The sequence below is a fragment of the Gymnoscopelus braueri genome (assembly GCF_963280865.1).
Source record: "Gymnoscopelus braueri genome assembly, chromosome: 22".
Taxonomy (NCBI): Eukaryota; Metazoa; Chordata; class Actinopteri; order Myctophiformes; family Myctophidae; genus Gymnoscopelus; species Gymnoscopelus braueri.
In genome coordinates this window covers 43,937,482-43,956,508 of record NC_137624.1, presented here as the reverse complement: position 1 = coordinate 43,956,508, position 19,027 = coordinate 43,937,482, and the positions used below count along the sequence as shown (strand labels likewise).

General features: G+C 40.3%; 1 protein-coding gene across 1 annotated transcript; it reads left to right on the top strand.

The window, feature by feature from the left end:
- Positions 1–3,877: 3,877 nt before the first annotated feature.
- LOC308079067 (organic cation/carnitine transporter 2-like) lies at positions 3,878–17,310 on the top strand (the record flags this gene model as incomplete). The annotated part of the gene is made up of 11 exons (XM_080420405.1): positions 3,878–4,084; positions 5,205–5,387; positions 5,539–5,642; positions 6,944–7,098; positions 7,449–7,620; positions 8,361–8,487; positions 9,311–9,417; positions 15,426–15,625; positions 15,898–16,080; positions 16,598–16,733; positions 17,253–17,310. 11 exons carry the CDS (start codon positions 3,878–3,880, stop codon positions 17,308–17,310), a joined length of 1,632 nt encoding a protein of 543 aa, XP_080276531.1.
- Between the last annotated feature and the right edge of the window lie 1,717 nt (positions 17,311–19,027).

Genomic DNA, 19,027 nt, shown 5'->3' with positions numbered 1-19,027 from the left:
ACTATCATCAGTGTTGTGTAAATTACATGTATTTTTGTTTGTTAGTTTACATATTATCTATGCTAATATGTTGGATTCATACATTATGAATCCCCCCGTAGTAATTCTGAGGATCCCCTAGGAGTCCTGGACCCCCTGTTGAAGACCCATGGTCTACAGTGATTTTACCTCCTCACTAACCTCGCATCACCAGACTTTCCACCACGGAGGAAAGCCTGGTATTCGTTATTAAATGGCCTGTGTGATCCGGTCTATGCCACGTCTACTGGGGGGGAGGGTGAAAAAAACTGGTTCCGGGTGCGGTGGTGATGGTTATTTTCTTATCACCCATATAGTACAGATAACTTTCAGAAAGGCAACAACAAAATTCACACAGGCAGCCATTGGGTATGTTGATCGAATTGTATTCTATTCAGAGAGAGAGAGATGAAGGTTACAGAATCACAAGTGGCCGGGCTAAGCGCCCCTCTCGCCAGATCAACAAGCTCACAAATTGCGACGCATTGTGAGCTTGTAGATCTGCTGTTTTCAAAAGATTGTTTTATACATTTTGAACTTGTGAAATGGGACATTCTGCACAATGAGCACTTTCTACTTAACTTTCTACTTCTTGAATTCCGGAATTTTACTTGTAACAGAGTATTTCTACATTGCCGTATTGATACTTTTACTTGAGTAAAACAAATACTATGGATACGAGTACTGTTTCCCACCACTGATTATGTGACATGCCATGAGAGCGTGATGAATCGAGTTGAAATTAATTTGTCTTCAGGGTAAAATGTCTTCTTTTCTCTCGCCAGATGAGCCCCCTGCTCACAACACTACACAACTACACACAACACTACACACAACACTACACAAATCACCGCTCTGAATATAAACTAGCGTGACAAAACCTGTTTGAAAAGAGGAGAGGAGCGCACAAAATGCTAAATCTCACACAAAGTAGACCCTCAAGGGGAGCTGTGCCTGCATGGGGATCGAACCCGTGAACTTTGAGTAGCAGTCTTTCACGTTTTCAATGGTGTTAATTAAAATGTTAGAACATGGAGTTTGTGCCCGACAGCAACGATAATGTACTGTAACGAAAAAGGTGACAATTCAGGAGGAGTCAGAGTCAGACACGCCCCTTACATAACCACTGCAGGAGCATAAATGGAGGCTGAGCTGCGGTTCAGACTTCACCTGCCTGACTAACTCACAGGTCGTCTGGTGACAAGCATCCATCTGACAGGTAAAAACATCTAAAACTACTGTATCTTCTAGGCAGTGGTGGTAAAAGTACTAACATTCTTTACTTGTAATATGTTGGATTCATACATTTTATTATTTTTTTTTTTGGGGGGGGGGGGACAACCCTCCTGTCCCCCCCCCCGTAGTTATTCTGAGGATCCCCTAGGGGTCCTGGACCCCCTGTTGAAGTCTACAGTGATTTTACCTCCTCACTAACCTCGCATCACCAGACTTTCCACCACGGAGGAAAGCCTGGTATTCGTTATTAAATGGCCCGTGTGATCCGGTTTATGCCACGTCTACTGGGGAAAAAAAGAGGGGGGGGGGGGGGGGGACTGGTTCCGGGTGTGGTGGTGATGGTTATTTTCTTATCACCCATATAAAGTACAGATTACTTTCAGAAAGGCAACAAGAAAATTCACACAGGCAGCCATTGGGTATGTTGATCAAATTGTATTCTATTCAGAGAGAGAGAGATGAAGGTTACAGAATCACAAGTGGCCAGGCTAAGCGCCCAGCAGCGGGTTCCCTCTCTAACGAGAGACAGCATGAACTTCGGTTTGGTAACATAAACATATGACATAATGGATGTGACAGTGGTGAGCTTCCGGGCGGAGGTGGAATCCTTTCAATGGAAGAGAGACATCATACGTCGTAGTCAGTGGCGGCCATCTTGGTTTGTTTCCGTGGCAACCAATTTCCTCCAAGCTTAATCAACTCAAGTTCATGTTGTGCGTGACTTATATGTTCTGATAAGTTCTTAAAACAATCCGATATTAACCTACTATTGTTAAAGGACGACTTCACCCATTTTCATCTTCATTTAATGTCCTCACTAATACTCATGATAAAATGGTAAAACATTTTTCTACTCTGTCTGCGTCTCATAGGAGGACTGTGGACAGTCCAGAAACCCGTCTACCAGTGACATCATCGTTAGGCAGGATTTTTCTTTCCAACAAGATTTCAATTTTTTTATTTAGTTACATTTTATTTTATTTTAATAACATTTTGTTATTTTCCCCATACGTACATGACAGGTGAAAAAGATGACAAAATTAAAAAATAGTTATCATAATGAAACTTCCCCAGTTGATTACTTACATGAAGACAATGATTTATCGTATTAAAGTTTTCTGAAATTGTATATTTAAATATGCAAATTAGGCATTTAGTCCATGAGCCAGAGCCCCAAAATTGAGCCAGATATTGAATATTCTCTCGTTAAAAACCTTTGACTCCAACATCTTAACAAAATAAAATAATAATGTTGACTCTGGCTTTGTCCAATGTTCCAATGTTGATTCTAGAAAGTTATGCAAATTCGGGCATATTTTCCTAATGCCTAATTTGCATATTTAAATATACAATTTCAGAAAACCTGTAATACGATAAATCATTGTCTTCATGTAGTAATCAACTGGGGAAGTTTCATTATGATAACTATTTTTTAAATGTTGTTATTTTTTCACCTGTCATGTATGTATGGGGAAAATAACAAAATGTGTGATAAATATGAAAAAGCTGCTCCTGTGGAAAGGTTATCATATATTTATTTACTTATATTGACCCTATAAACAATTTAATATAGGTATGGTTTTGCCCACTCTTTCGATAATGAAATCTTGTCTGGCTCATGGACTATTAGTTGTACAAACGATTAATGAAAACAGCAGCTCTACAAGCTCAGATCTACTATTGTCCCTATTTTTGAAAGCTTACTAAATAAATAAATACAAGTTTGAGCAATTCAGAAAAACGTCCAGCTATAATGACATGTTAAAAATAGGGATATCAGGTTGAAAGTAGTTAACCCACTAATGCTTGCTGGTCTTGATGGGGCCTGGTGTAATGTGTGTAGCCTATAGCTGTGGTTTCCAAACCTTGGGTTGTGACCCATAAGTGGGTCTCACTCTGTTTTTTTTTTTGCACAGAGAAGAAAAATAAATGCATTGTATACTTTGCTTGACACAATTTTAAGGAAAGCTGTTTAATGCATTTTAAATAAAATTCCATGCAATATTTGTGACTATACTGTATATTCATAACACTTGCATGTAGGGTTTTTCTGAAATTGAAGCTACTAGACCGGTGCCCGTTGTGCTGGCCTACACGGGAACGATGCAAACAATAATACAAGTTGGGAATACATGCCCTACTTATTTTACTGCACACATTTTTGCGTGGGCCCTGGGCCACGAATACATTCACAGGCAGTACAGGCACTATTGGTAAATGTCAGCGTTACAACTGGATTTTCAGCAGGTATAGCTGTCTTTATCTCTGCCACTAGTAATAGACAGCAGGTCATGGATCAAAGTCTATCTACAGAAGTACTGTAGATAGAGGAGTAATACATTAAACCAGGAAGGCGTTACGTATTGTTGTCGGCTGCAGAAAAAAATAGGAGATTCCTGGGCCTGGGACTATGAGGGGTTATGAGGAGGTCTTAGATAGTGGGGGGGGGGCAGTGTGGGGGCTTGTATTTCGTGTGACCATTGTTCCCGGACACATCACCTGACTTGATGAGGTATTTTGTGTCAGCAAGAAGAGGAGATTCTTGAATCTTGATTCTCTTGATTTTTAGACTCCTGGGTCTTTGGCCATGAAGGACTACGAGGAGACCAATGCGTCTTTGGCCATGAAGGACTACGAGGAGACCACAGCCTTCCTTGGACAGTGGGGACGCTTCCAGCAGATCGTGTTCTTCCTGCTCTGTCTCAGCACCCTTCCAAATGGCTTGAGTGCGTTCTCTGTCATCTTCCTGGCTGACACCCCCCGCCACCACTGCCTGGTTCCAGATGTCAACCTAACTGCAGAGTGGCGCAAGGCCATCATCCCAGTAGAGGTGAGCACCTGACGCCAGTGTATTGTTCTTTACATTACATTACATTACATTACATTACAGTCATTTAGCAGACGCTTTTATCCAAAGCGACTTACAATAAGTGTATTCAACATAGGTAGGGAACGAAAACTACTAATCATCAGAAGTCTTTAGCGCATTTTCTGCAAAAACAAGCAACCAAGAGTATACCTAGCGCTAAGGTAAAAGTGCAATATATCAGCTACCTATTTCCTTAAACAGATGAGACAAAATAGCTAAATCAAATGAGCATGAGCTAAAAAAAATAAGTGTATCGACTAAACAAGATCCAATAAACAATACAACAATAGAAAACAAGCGTTCGTACAACTAGTTAACAACAAGTAGGTCAGGCAGAGAGGAAGGGTAGTGTTTCCTGAAGAGGTGGGTTTTCAGCCTGCGGCGAAATATGGGCAGTGACTCTGCTGTCCTGACATCAGTGGGAAGTTCATTCCACCACTGTGGGGCCAGAACAGAAAAGAGTCGTGACCGTGTGGATCGGCCAGAAGGACCCTTGAGTGACGAGGCAATCAGTCGCCCGAGGTGGCAGACCGAAGTGGTCGGGCAGGGGTGTAAGCATCGACCATAGCCCGGAGGTAAGAAGGAGCTGTTCCTTTCACTGCCCTATAGGCTAGCACCAGGGTTTTGAACTGGATGCGAGCCGCTACGGGGAGCCAGTGTAGAGAACGGAGAAGGATGGTTGTGTGGGAGAACTTGGGGCGGTTGAACACCAGACGAGCCGCAGCTTTCTGAACAAGCTCCAGAGGTCTGGAGATATGTTTCCATATGTTAATATACAGTATGGTTTAATGCATTGGTTCTCAGAAATCCAGGGGTCCTTGAGGGGGTTCCGGGGGTCCCTAGCTACCCCGGAAGCTGGAATTTGTTTTGTTTTTTCATCATGAAGAGGTATTTGCTTTTTTTTATATGTGAATTAATAACAACCAAAACTAAATCGGTATCGGCTATCTGTTATCGATCAAATTGTTATTTATAAACATCGGTAGAGGTCCAGGATTTCCATATCGGTGCATCCTTAGTCGCCATACGTACCAAACATACGGCTTATTGCACTGTAATAGAGGTTATTATAATTGACAAGGTGGTGAACGGACAGGAGGAGCAGAGCCGATGCCACCGGTACAGACTGGACGAGGTCAGGAACCTGTCTGCTCTGGGCTACATCCCCGGTCGGGACGTGAACCTCACTGAACTGAGACAGGAGAGCTGTGTGGACGGATGGAGCTACAGCAAAGACATCTACCAGTCCAACATCATCACAGAGGTCAGTGTGTGCGTGCGACCGTAAGTGCATGCGTTTACACTTTCAAGTTAATGCTACACAATCCATAACTTTAGTGAATATAATTTTATTTTAACCAAAAGGTGCACCCGGAAGTGTCAATCTTTCTTCACTGTAAATTCTCAACCTGCAGTTTGACCTGGTATGCAGCAACCAGTGGAAACAACCGTTCACCTCCTCAGTGTACTATCTGGGAGTTCTGTGTGGATCCTTCTTCTCTGGACAGATCTCAGACAGGTATTTGAAACCCATGACATGATTATTTAGTAATGACCCATGACGCTCCGTCTCTTCAGGCTTGTGGGGAAATGGCCTGATGAGTACTTCACAGCCTTCCTAGAGTTGCAGTGGAGTCACAAGTAAAATATTTGTCTTTGAAATGTAGTGGAGTGAAAGCAATCGAAAAGTATACAAAGAAATACTAATAGATACAGATACTCATAAAATGTACTTAAGGGCAGTAAACTCAAGTAAATGTACACAGTTACTGTGCTCCACTGCCCATGTGTGACATAAGGATTCATGCCATCCCATGACTTTCTCCTTATGTCATACATGACGTATGACATAAGGAGAAAGTCATGGGATTGTGACTGCACCCTTTGACCTTCAGGATAGTCAGTTATCCTGTGTTATCGTTGGTCTATCTGGTTTACAATCCACCAATAATAACTAACAGTTTGACCCTATGTCCAGATGTGTATGGCTGACCTATTAAAAAGAAGAGAACTTATTTTATCTGTGAACGTGTATGTTGGGTGAAAGTACCACTTCTAGATAATGTTTTAGTAGAATGACAACTTTTTTTTATTGCTATAACTGCTCAAAGGCCTCTTTTGATTAAATGATCCAGATGTATGTTGGTCGTTGTCAGTGGTGGAAAAAGTATTCAAATGTTTTACTTAAGTAAAAGTATCTGAAAATATCTCTGAAAATAGCAGATCTAAAAGTTCTACAAGCAGATCTACAAGCTGACAACGCGTCGCGCTGCGACGCGTTGTCAGCTTGTAGATCGGCTATTTTCAGCATGCAACCAAGTGTAAAATCAGCCATTACGACGCCATCAAGACACCGCCTAAATACATTTTAGTCGACTAAATCAACTGTAGATTTAGTCGACTATAATCTTTGATATTTAGTCGACTGAAAGTAGACTAACAGTAAAACATTTTAGATGACTAAAATATGACTAAAACTAAAGGGAATTTGATTCAAAAGACTATGAATAAAACTAAACCAAAATTGGCTGTCAAAATCAACACTGGTCCACAGATTCTAATGTTTACCTCACCTGCCTTCTTACTATGTAGCACTTCATTGTTTTTCTTTGTACTCTATTTACTTTGTACTTTTACTCGAGTTACATTTTTAACACAGGCCTTTTACTTGTAATAGTATTTTTATTTTGTGGCATTGCTACTTGTACTTAAGTAAAACATTTGAGTACTTTTTCCTCCACTGCTAACATGTAAATTGTAAATTGTAAAGGGAAGAGGAACAAAACACATGTTAGCTAATTGTGTCTCCTTTTTTTTAAGGTTTGGAAGAAAGCCCGTTATGTTTGCAACCACGGCAGTCCAGGCACTTTTTACAGTTGTCCAAATCTTCTCTCCCTCGTGGACGGTGTTCTCTATCCTCTTCTTCATCGTTGCTTTGGGACAGAACTCCAACCATATTACTGCTTTTGTCTTAGGTATGTAACAACTACTCACATATTGAGAATGGATGGGAATGTGCTGAATGTATCATGTAGCCTACTATTTAAGCCTGATTTATACTTTCTTTGTGCGACGGAGTCTCGGCTGAAAATAACTGATCAAAACAAGCTCACAACGCGGCACGGTAGCTTGTAGATCTGCTATTTTCGGCCTGCGACTCCAGCATTATGAATGCAATGAAATGATACATTAGACATACTGTGCATATCGATATTATTGCAAAATACAGTGTCTAGGACGTTTATGGAAATCTGTGGAACGGAGGAGCTCTAGCAGATAAACGTGTTTTATTTTGGTGTATTTCTCTCCCTCTGTTTCCCTCCAGGTACTGAGATCTTGACAGGAAACGTGCGTGTCCTGTTTTTGTCTCTGGGAATGAATCTGTCCTTTGCTGTTGGTTACATGTTGCTGCCTCTCTTTGCTTATTTCATAAGGGACTGGAAGTATCTTCTGCTGGCTTTAGCTCTGCCTGGCCTGCTCTACATGCCCCTCTGGTGGTGAGTTTTAGTCATTGTAGAAGAACCATCACTACTTTTTTACTCATAATATTGGGGACTTAATGTTATCACTATTACCTGTGACAGCTCACTGTAGTATAGATGCTAATAGGATCTTTTATTTTTTTATGAATTCAAATTCTGAAGGGTTTTTATTTTATTTATTTATTTATTTTATAGCTTTTTATTTCATTTTACAGGAGAAAAAGAACAGGTACTGAATCCTTAAAGGGATTCACTTTCAAACATGGTTGGGGTCATTTTTACGTCTACTCAGGCTTTTGTGAGCACCCCAGAAGTTGCTTGATTCAGTATTTAGATATTTGATATTCATTTTTTATTTATTTTTTTGAAAAAAAGAAAAAACATAATTTAAAAAAAGACATGGCCCCCTTGCGCGTTAGAAGTACAATATCAATCAGTCACGTTTAACTGGTATCCTTCTTTGAAGCACTACATTGAAACTGAATACACACGTGTGCACTTCCTCAGGATAAGAGCATCTGCTTAATGACTACATTTTAACGTAACATTTTCAGTATATATTTGAAGGTTATTTTAGTTTTTGGGGTAAAATTATTACATTTTAAAAGGATTATATTTTCTGTTCGCTGTAATCACCTGTATTGGACCATGAATTGCTTTTGAGGTAAAGCCCTTCCGACTGTTTGAGCGTGAACCTCTCTCTACTGTGTTGCATAACCAAAGCGTGGACCTTCTCTCTCCTACCTGTGAGGCAGGTTCATCCCAGAGTCTCCTCGATGGCTGATCTCCCAGGGAAGAATAGAGGAGGCTGAGGCCATACTGAGAGAAGCTGCTAAGAAGAACAACGTAGAGGCTCCGCAGGTCATCCTTGAAGATTATGATGTAAGTTGACTTTAAGTCATACTGTTTAACCTTTTAAATTACATTTATTTCTAATATATATAATTCTTGCATATAAATACTTGCATATTTTTTCACAGTAACCATTCCACATACATGTGTTGTGTGAACACTTCCCTAAACACTATAAAATACTATTTGTAATCCCAATGTTCTAGCTCCAACACTGGGAATCACATTTCTAACAGAGGTGTCACTAAAAACCCTTCAAAAAGCATTGTGCACAGACGTTTTGGAGTGCAAGGCATGAAGCCTAATAGACGCAGTATAAAGCATAGACATTTAAAGGTAGACGCCTCCTCTGGCTCTGTCTTTGATGACAGCGTAGACACATAACATTTTGGCATGGAGGGAGAATACACAATGAACTGAGAGGGAGACTGATGCTTTGTGTCCTGCAGAGCAGTGCCCTAAAGTAACTAAGTACATTCACTTAAAAGTATGATTTTGAGGTATTTTTTACTTCAGTGGAGTATTTCCAATGTTCGATACTTTTACTTCTACTCCACTACATCTCAGAGGAACATATTTTACTTTTACTCCACTACAATCATTTGAAAACCTTAGTTACTAATTGGCTATTTGAAAATAGCAGATCTATCTGCTATTTTCAAAATATTTTGAAAAATTGAAATGGGACATTCTGCATAATGAGTATTTTTTTTATTGATACCAATACTTTTGTACTTTACTCAAGTAAATGTTGAATTCCGGACTTTTACTTGTAACAGAGTATTTCTACATTGCAGTATTGATACTTTTACTTAAGTGAAACATTTGAGTACTTTTTCCACCACTGCTGCAGAGTGACATGGCAAAGGACAGATGTGACCCAGAGGAGCGTCACAGCGTTCTAGACCTGCTAAGGTTCACCCAAACCAGAAAACCAACACTCATACTCTTCCTAGTGTGGTGAGTATCCACAGGTTGTGGATGTATCACTAATTGTACTTTTATTTTTTCAAGTTAAAAGACATTCACAGAATAGCACATTAAAAATAAAAGCTGAAGGGGTTGGCAAAGAGTCTCATTATTGGGAATCAGTGGACATTCAGTAATAACAGTCAGTGTGTGTGCTTCAGAACAGTGTACCGTTTTGGTCTGTATTCTAGTGAATGTTCTACAGCAGGGATGATGCAACCTTGATGATGGAGAGAGACACTATATTTCCACACTTACTCCAGAGGCTCACATTGCATATACTGTCTCTCCGTATTTTAACTTTTTTCGCCATTCTATGTCACGCAAAAGTAGCAAAAATAGCCGACCTACAAGCTCAAAACGCGCCGTAGTGCGACGCGTTTTGAGTTTGTGGTTCTGCTATTTTAGCATTTTTTTAATTGGAATCCAGAATTTTTGTTTGCTACTTTTTTATTGGAATCCTGAAAAGTATCATTTTTATTTAATTTCAAATACATTTAGTTATACTCATGTTAACTTAAACTTAGATACAAATACATTGGACACAAAAAAGACAATAGAATGTTAATACTAGCCATTAAGCTACTAATATAGACTGAAGTAATTAAAGTGGGTCATGTTTGCAATTGTAACAGCTGAAATCAATAATATATCAGTAATCCGATATCAACCTGCGGGCTGCATTAAGTGAAGGTGGGGGCCGTGTGTGTGTGTGTGTGTGTGTGTGTGCGCGTGTGTGTGTGAGTGTGAGTGTGAGTGTGTATGTGTGTATATATATATATAATATATATATATAATATATATATATATATATATATATATATATATATATATATATATATAGCCCATCGGATCCCCATGAAATATAGAGAAGGGTTCCAAGTTATTCTAATTCTATTAGTTTGAGTTTTTAAACAATTAATCCCCAATTAGCACTTTATATGAAAACCTTAATTACACCTCTTAAAGTGAAAAACTTAGTTATAACTTTTTAAGTAACTTAGACAAACACCTGGACATGAATTGTAATGGTTTTTAGGAATGAAATGTAGTTTTAGGGAAAAGGATAAAGTTAAATGACAAATTGGCTTTCATCAAAAAGGACAATAAAGTGCAAGAACAAAATACAGTTGTCTATTTAGTGTAAATAGAATAACCCGACACTCAGTTACTCTTCAAATAGAAATTTAGAATCACATTCAATGTTTCACCAAATACCTCAGTGCACTGTAGCCCTAGAATGTCTGTGATCTTACATACATTATTCCAAGTATTCCAAATACACAGTCATAGATCTCTCTCGGTCCCCCACTGTGTAGTGCCCATCTGCGCGGCCATAAAAGTGCTCTAAACTCCGTCTGTACTCACCCAATAATTAATTCCTAAGACGTGTAGTCATATTTTGTCCTCTAGTTTCATATCCATGTGAAAGTTCTGCCAGAAAACGTGTGTTTAGTCAAATATCTCCACTTTTTCACGAGCTGCACACGGACGTATTTCTGTACGACGCGAGGGGCCAGGAATGATTGCAGCACTGAATATACGTAACTTCCTTTAGGACGCACAAATGTTTGGGACACACAATTGGCAGGTGATGATTCATTACCCCGCAGCAATCACAAGCACCTGTCAATTGTGTGTCCCAAACATTTGTGCGTCCTAAAGTTACGTATATTCAGTGCTGCAATCATTCCTGGCCCCTCGCGTCGTACAGAAATACGTCCGTGTGCAGCTCGTGAAAAAGTGGAGATATTTGACTAAACACACGTTTTCTGGCAGAACTTTCACATGGATATGAAACTAGAGGACAAAATATGACTACACGTCTTAGGAATTAATTATTGGGTGAGTACAGACGGAGTTTAGAGCACTTTTATGGCCGCGCAGATGGGCACTACACAGTGGGGGACCGAGAGAGATCTATGACTGTGTATTTGGAATACTTGAAATGTATGTAAGATCACAGACATTCTAGGGCTAAGTGCACTGTAGTTACTTAATAACCTAAGCCGGCATCTAAAACAAAAACAAAACCAACTGAATGCCAAGGACCTCAACGGAAACAAGACCGCAAGGACTTTTTTTGGACGGACCTTTTAGACAAAGTATTATAAATGTAATTGTTACGTGTTTTTTTTTTTTGATAATAAAATATTCAATAAATAAAATAAAAAATAAAAACCAACGTTGCAGGCCTGTTCACTGTCGTGTCCAGAAGAGGGCGTCCTCGCTTAAGGAACGGCTAAAATACTTACAGTTCAGACTTCAGACGTTCATTTGTTTACAGTTTCAAACAAACACGTTCCAAACAGACAGCTCCGTCGTCGAGTCCAAAGTTTCCAAACTTATAGCCCCACAGTCTTTTAGTAGGACTGAATAAGTCCTTGCACTCCTTCTTTTGGATGTACAGGGTCCTCGCTCTCTCTCTGTCTCTCTCCTCTGAAAACAGCTGCTTGCTCGTTTAGCAACGCTCCTAGCCCGGCTAGCTGTGGCTAACCAGCCGGCTATGCTAACACAGTGTGGGCCTAGCCATGGTTCACATGACGCTTGTATACAAGCGTCATGGTGCCGAGTCCCCCTGGTCTAAAGTTGTGTTCGATTTTTTCACATTGCCATCTCTCACATAAACATAAACGTTCAGATTTCAAATATAAAGTGCTTACCACCGAGCCACGGATGTTACAAGGCGATGCGGACCGCGATGAGTACCCGTATCTCCCGTATTGTTCAATAAAAAGCATTTTAATCCCATCGCCGGCCATTTTCTCCAAATTGTCTCCGATACTTTCAACCATGCGACACTAATGGTTGGGAGGTGTATTGCACTCTGATACATTACAAAAAAAAAAAATGGCCGGCGATGGGATTAAAATGCTTTTTATTGAACAATACGGGAGATACGGGTACTCATCGCGGTCCGCATCGCCTTGTAACATCCGTGGCTCAATGGTAAGCACTTTATATTTGAAATCTGAACGTTTATGTTTATGTGAGAGATGGCAATGTGAAAAAATTGAACACAACTTTAGACCAGGGGGACTCGGCACCATGACTGTCATGGTATGACAGTCATGTTTCAGGGCTAAGTGTGGGCCTAATCGCATCACCAGTCTTTCCACCTCGGAGGAAAGTGTGGGCCTAGCTGTAGAATACAACTCTCGTAGACGTATTTATGATTCTGACGTTTTCAATCTAAGAGAGACAGGGACTTTCAGCACTATACCCCGTAGACACTCCAAACATGTACAAATTGAAGAATAAAGGTGTTTACCCCCAAGCCCCAAATGTCAACTGTCTCTACGCGGTAATAGTTTAATGTAATAATCCATACCTTTCACTTAAGAAGTGTTTTAATGCCGTCTGTGGCCGATTCTGTCGGAAGTTCCTGGGCGGTAGTGACGGGGCGCATCCGGTGAAACCCGGAATTACACTAAATGTAAACAGGAAGTAAACGAGGGTGAAAAAATGGCGTTCGGCCACAGACGGCATTAAAACACTTCTTTATTGAAAGATATGGATTATTACATTAAATTACTTCCACGTAGAGACAGTTAACATTTGGGGCGTGGGGGTAAGCACCTTTATTTTCAATTTGTACATGTTTGGAGTGTCTACGGGGTATAGTGCTGAAAGTCCGTGTGTCCATGGGGGGGGGGACCCTACAACTCTCTTAGATTGAAAACGTCAGAATCCTAAATACGTCTACGAGAGTTGTATTCTACAGCTAAGTCTTCCCAGTGATATGTCATCACACTCGTGACTATAAGAATGTCCAGCACAAAACCGTTTGTCACGTTGCTACATGTATTTATGTTTCATTCATTCACTTAACTTCTTATCACGGGCATCTCTCGCCCATAGAGGTATAATATAACTAGAGGGCGGATTGCCCCGCCCCCAGCTATCATTTCAATGAATGTGCTCAGTGCAAGCCCCCAGAGTTGCTGAGAAACATTGAAGCTGCCACCCCAGTGGCCAAAGCTGGAACTGCAGGTGGGGAGAAATACATGCACGCGCAAAACATACTGAGAGATATTTATATTTATACATATAAATATGTAAACATATTATACATACATACATATGCATTTACATATAAATATGCATCTCGAGTGTATTTAATAAATATCTCGCGTTCAATCCTTGACACACAGGCTGCCGTAGAACGCAAAAAGGACGCATGCTCATAACTCTATGGGGGGTCAAAAACGAACCAATAATTCTACTTCCGGCAGGTTTCCGGGTGCTTCAAAACGCCAGTGAGCCATAGAGTTAAAAATAATAGAGAGGGCACCGGATATCGCCTCCCATCCACTTGCATTGAGTTGCTCACCCAGCGCATGGGCTCAATTGAACCCGGGTTGGAAATTTGGTGGGCGCGGCCTATTTGGGGCTCCAAACGCGTCACTTCTGTGACGCGTTTTGCGTCACAGTGACGCCCTCTAGTTACAATCTAGTTACAATCCGCCCTCTAGTTATATTATACCTCTATGGCTCAGTGGCGTTTTGAAGCACCCGGAAACCTGCCGGAAGTAGAATTATTGGTTCGATTTTGACCCCCCATAGAGTTATGAGCATGCGCACTAGTGTCCTTTTTGCGTTCTACGGCAGCCTGTGTGTCAAGGATTGAACGCGAGATATTTATTAAATACACTCGAGATGCATATGTATATGTAAATGCATATGTATGTATGTATAATATGTTTACATATTTATATGTATAAATATAAATATCTCTCAGTATGTTTTGCGCGTGCATGTATTTCTCCCCGCCTGCAGTTCCAGCTTTGGCCACTGGGGTGGCAGCTTCAATGTTTCTCAGCAACTCTGGGGGCTTGCTCTCGCCTCTCTGATCTTTACGCTCTATGGTGTTTCCTGTCTCTCACTTCCCATCAGCTGACTACTCTTTCACTCCTGATTGGCTCTGCTTCTTCTTCTACGACAAGTAAAACCGTTGAGTACCAAAAACATCACAGTTGAGCGTCAAAATAAAATACAACCCAGTAAGTATAACATAGACCCACAGCTAAATACAATACTAAAGGTAAATATAACACTTTCTTAGGTAGATTCAAGGTAAGTAATATAAGTAAGTATACCCATTTATTTTAACAATAAACCTGAATGTCACAATATAGAAAAATCACATGAAACAATAACTCTTTCACAGTATTTAAATGTAACAGAACCATTTCAAATAACAAGTCTTTTTATTAACCCAAAATAATAACAGGGTTACACCTATATATATATATATATATATATATATATATATATATATATATATATATATGTGGAGGAGGAGGAGGAGGAGGCGCGAAGCGGGGCTTTGATACGAGGCGGCACGAGGAGGAGGAGGAGGCGCGAGGCGGGGCTTTGATGCGAAGCCGACCTGGCTTTTGTTGTTCCCCCCCACATAGCAACCAGGAAGCTACGCTAGGGGAACGCTGAACACGCGTTCACACGCACACGTGATAACAGTTACGGTGCGTTTTAACAGCGGGCGATCAGCGGGCGATCAGGATAGTATTTTCCGGAAGTGCATTATATGTCTATGAGAGCCGGCGACTACTGGCGATAGGGCGAAGTGGGCGGGGGGGGCGATGAAAGATGGATTTTCTTTATCTTTTGGACGATGTCGCCGGGGATCGCCCGAGAGTCGCCCGCTGTTAAAACGTACTGTTATTGTCCATGACGGAGGCGCGCCGACTCAGCAGAGCTTGAGGCCGAGGAGGCCTCGACCGGCCGAAGGTCTGCTAGTCGAATCAGTGCCGTCCGAGTTGTGAACCGATAGGGACAGAATAGATCTTTTCATGGGTTACAGTCTATGGTTACTATCCAGTGTCCACGACGACACACATGTGTGCGTGTGCATGTGCGTGTGCATATATATATATATATATATATATATATATATATATATATATATATATATATATATATATATATATATATATATATATATATATATATATCCCTCCCAGGTTCTCTATAAACAGTGGTTTCTTTGGCCTGTCCCTGAACACATCGAGTCTGCACGGCGACCGCTTTCTCAACTGTTTCATCTCGGCAACCGTGGAGTTGCCGGCGTCCGTCTCCAGCTGGCTGGCGCTGCAGTATCTTCCCAGGCAGCTGTCTGTGGCACTCTGTCTGGTTCTCGGAGGAGGAATGCTGTACAGCATTCAGCTGGTGCCACAAGGTGACTGTAGGGACTTTATCATAGGAAACTAATGAATGTTAGAAGTTACAAGACTACTCCTTCTCAGTCTAAAGATAAAACTAAATGTGTGTGTGTACATATTCTGCTGCAAATTTTGGATATACTGTACATTCATTAATGTGAAGCACTTGCATGCACATATGTACACAAATACATACATGCATAAATATATACACACATACAACATATCTAAATAGATAGATACATGCATCTATTCTACTTTATTCTCGTCTATTCTTCTGTTTGCTTAGGTCTACCTGACCTGTCCATAGCACTGGAGATGCTGGGTAAATTGGGCATTTCCACCAGTTTCCAACTGATTTTTGCCTACACCGGAGAGCTGTACCCAACAGTTATCAGAAACACAGCTGTTGGCACCTGTGCCACGGTTGCCAAAGTGGGCGGTATCCTTGCTCCTTATCTCATGCAACTGAGTACGTTTCTGTCCATATAGATCTTGTCAACTTCTACTCTGTCAAAGAGTAATAACTATTACTATTAGTTTTAATAACTACTATTGCATCTGAACAGATACTTCCGAAGTGAGTTACTGGCACAGAAAAGTGTAACAATTTGACACAGTACTTGGCAAATGGTCTCGCATTTCTATAGCCTTTATCCAAATGGCTTTACAAAGTGCGTTACATTCAGCTGTGTAGATTCTGTTCTATCTCGTCGGGGGTTCTGCTCTATCTCGGTGGAGGGGGGTGGTTCGAAAATGTATTGATATAAATGTGTGGGAACCCTGTGTAGTGTTGCTGCAGGGAGCATCCCCAAGAGTAGAAGCGTACCACCAAGTCAAACTATAATTGCTATCTCCTTATGCAATAATGAGTTAATCAATTAGGCGTTTCCTGACAGAAGTATGGTACTTCAACACTTGTGAACTCCCATGCACATGCTGCATTCTAAAATATTAAGTCATTAAAATGTGCTCTTCTCCATATGCAGGTATATACTACAAGTATCTACCATATCTATTGCTGGGTTCTCTGGCTCTTCTGTCTGCCCTGGCCACTCTCTTCCTTCCAGAGACCTTTGGTCGACCTTTGCCTGAAACTATCCAGCAGATGGCTGTGAGAGAAAGGTATGCTCCTGGGAGAATTACCAGTCGTGATCTTGGAGATAAAGATTTCTTTCCTAAATGTTAAAAAAATAGCAAGATTAGCCAATCTACAAGCTTGTACATCTGCAAGTTATGCAATTTTTTCCTACGACGAAGTATATAGGGCTTTAGTGGTTATCTGCATTTATACACAACACTAATCCTATGCCTTTTCTTTGCCAGGATAAAGTGTGCATGTTTCGTCAATACAGAAGACAAGACCCCATCGGTGCCCCATCTACAACAAAAGTCTACAAAATGTTAATGTTTGTACATTTCTGTATATTTTCATATAACATACATTTATTTTACTAGTATTGGTTGAAATGTGTCAATTAATTACTTTAAAATAAACCACTAAAAAAGTATTTTCCAAAAAACATACAGTAATATTATGAATCTGAGTCTAATATGAGCATCAGCTCCTAACTGAATGCACTGTATCGCAGAAGAAGTCTTGCTTTCACAATGTCTCGTTGATGCTTTCTTCTTCTCCTGTAGTCTGAGGGAGTTTGTAACGTTTCCTTTTACAACACCTGAGGGAAACAAAAGACAGTGAGCCGCCATGTCTGGGTCAAATGTTTATACATCATTCTTCAGCATGATCTTACTCCCTGAACCACATGAACCCTAGATTCCCTATTCTGGGGGGGCGAACATTCGGTGAAAGCAGATCTACAAGTTCACAACGCATTGTGTAGCGTAGTGTTGTGAGCTTGTAGAACGGTTATTTTAGGTAAAGAGACCTGGTGTAGAGGGAAAAAAGAAGGGGGCCTGGTATAGACCCTGGGGGACCTCGGGTCAATGAAGTACATCAGGCTTAAAGGAGCTACACCGTGAATTTAAAAAATATATTTGATATTTAATATCATATGGCGTATGTCCCTCAAACCTTTTTCAAAAGGTTTGAGCCTAAATCATCACTCAGATATACTCATCCCAAGTCAATTGTCTCTGGCTTATACAGCACTTTCAGCTGCAATACCAAAACGTCCTCTTGGGCAGGGGGGGGCTACTGAGCAATTCTGTTAATACAAAATTCTGTTAATAAAAAAATATATAAAAAAAAAAAAAAAGAAATGGAAATATTCTGCATAAAAAGAAGCATCTAAGAAAAATACAAAATCGAAAAAAAAACACTTTGAACATTTTTGAACAATTCCACCAAGTGTTTGAGGTGCCTGTTTCACCCACTTCCGGGGGGCGGAGCCAAAATCCGAGCCCGAAGTATTTGTTCGTAGACCCCCACTTAGGGGGGGTAGAAAAAGTTTCGGAGCGATTCGGGCACTTTTCATTTAACATTGGGTTTGCCATCAAAAATGTTTATGACCTCATAAACATTGCCATTCTGAGATCGCCTGTTCAGACACGCCCATTCTGGAAATCCATGAAATGAGAAGGAATGACTGAATTTTAAAAAAAAACATTTTTTGGGGTACAAGAGACACTGGGGACCCCAAAAAATACAAAAAACCAAGAAAAAAGTGATTTTCATGGTGTAGACCCTTTAAGTGGTTAATGGAAATCGGCCCGGTTGCAATAGAGTTGAAAGGAAATCATGGAGAATGATCAGATTAGCGGTAATTGTCAGATTAAGATAACCTTTACGAGTAGTTACAGAGGCTATATGCATCACTATAAATACCAAGCAACGATTATAGCCTCTTATTATTAAATAGAAACATGTTCACAGTTTTTGTCTGAATTACACTTTTGTACAGAAGGTGAAGAGTGCATTCTCCGTACTCTGGGTACAGAGTAAAACTGATGCTGCTGAGTAAGAGCAGAGTGCAGGATTTGTGTTCATGCTTGCTTCATTTGTCACTGTCCAACCCACATGTATCTGAACAAAGTGGATGTGCGAATATGTTTTATATTCCATTATTTTACTTGTGTCACATGTATTTGAAACAATAACCTGGGTGAAGACCACCTGAAAATAAAAATATAATTATAATTTAAACTGAACACTTAGTAAAAGAGGAGATTGTCATTCAGATCAAATTAAACTGTGGGGGAAGTCAAGCTCTTCTTTTTACCCCATTTCCACAAAAGATACTGTATCTTTCAGTCATTACCAGTACTATTTTACCCCGTTCTGTGGTGTGGTAGACCAAGGTTGAGTATTTTTTCCAATGTTGTACCCGGCTGTAATCTTTCACTGAACAGTAGATTACATTCTGTATTGAATATATTCCATGTCTGTGTGGCTCAAGAGATAAAGCAGGGTCTTAAAAACCAAAGGCTTAGGGTTGAAACCATACAGAACATTTTTC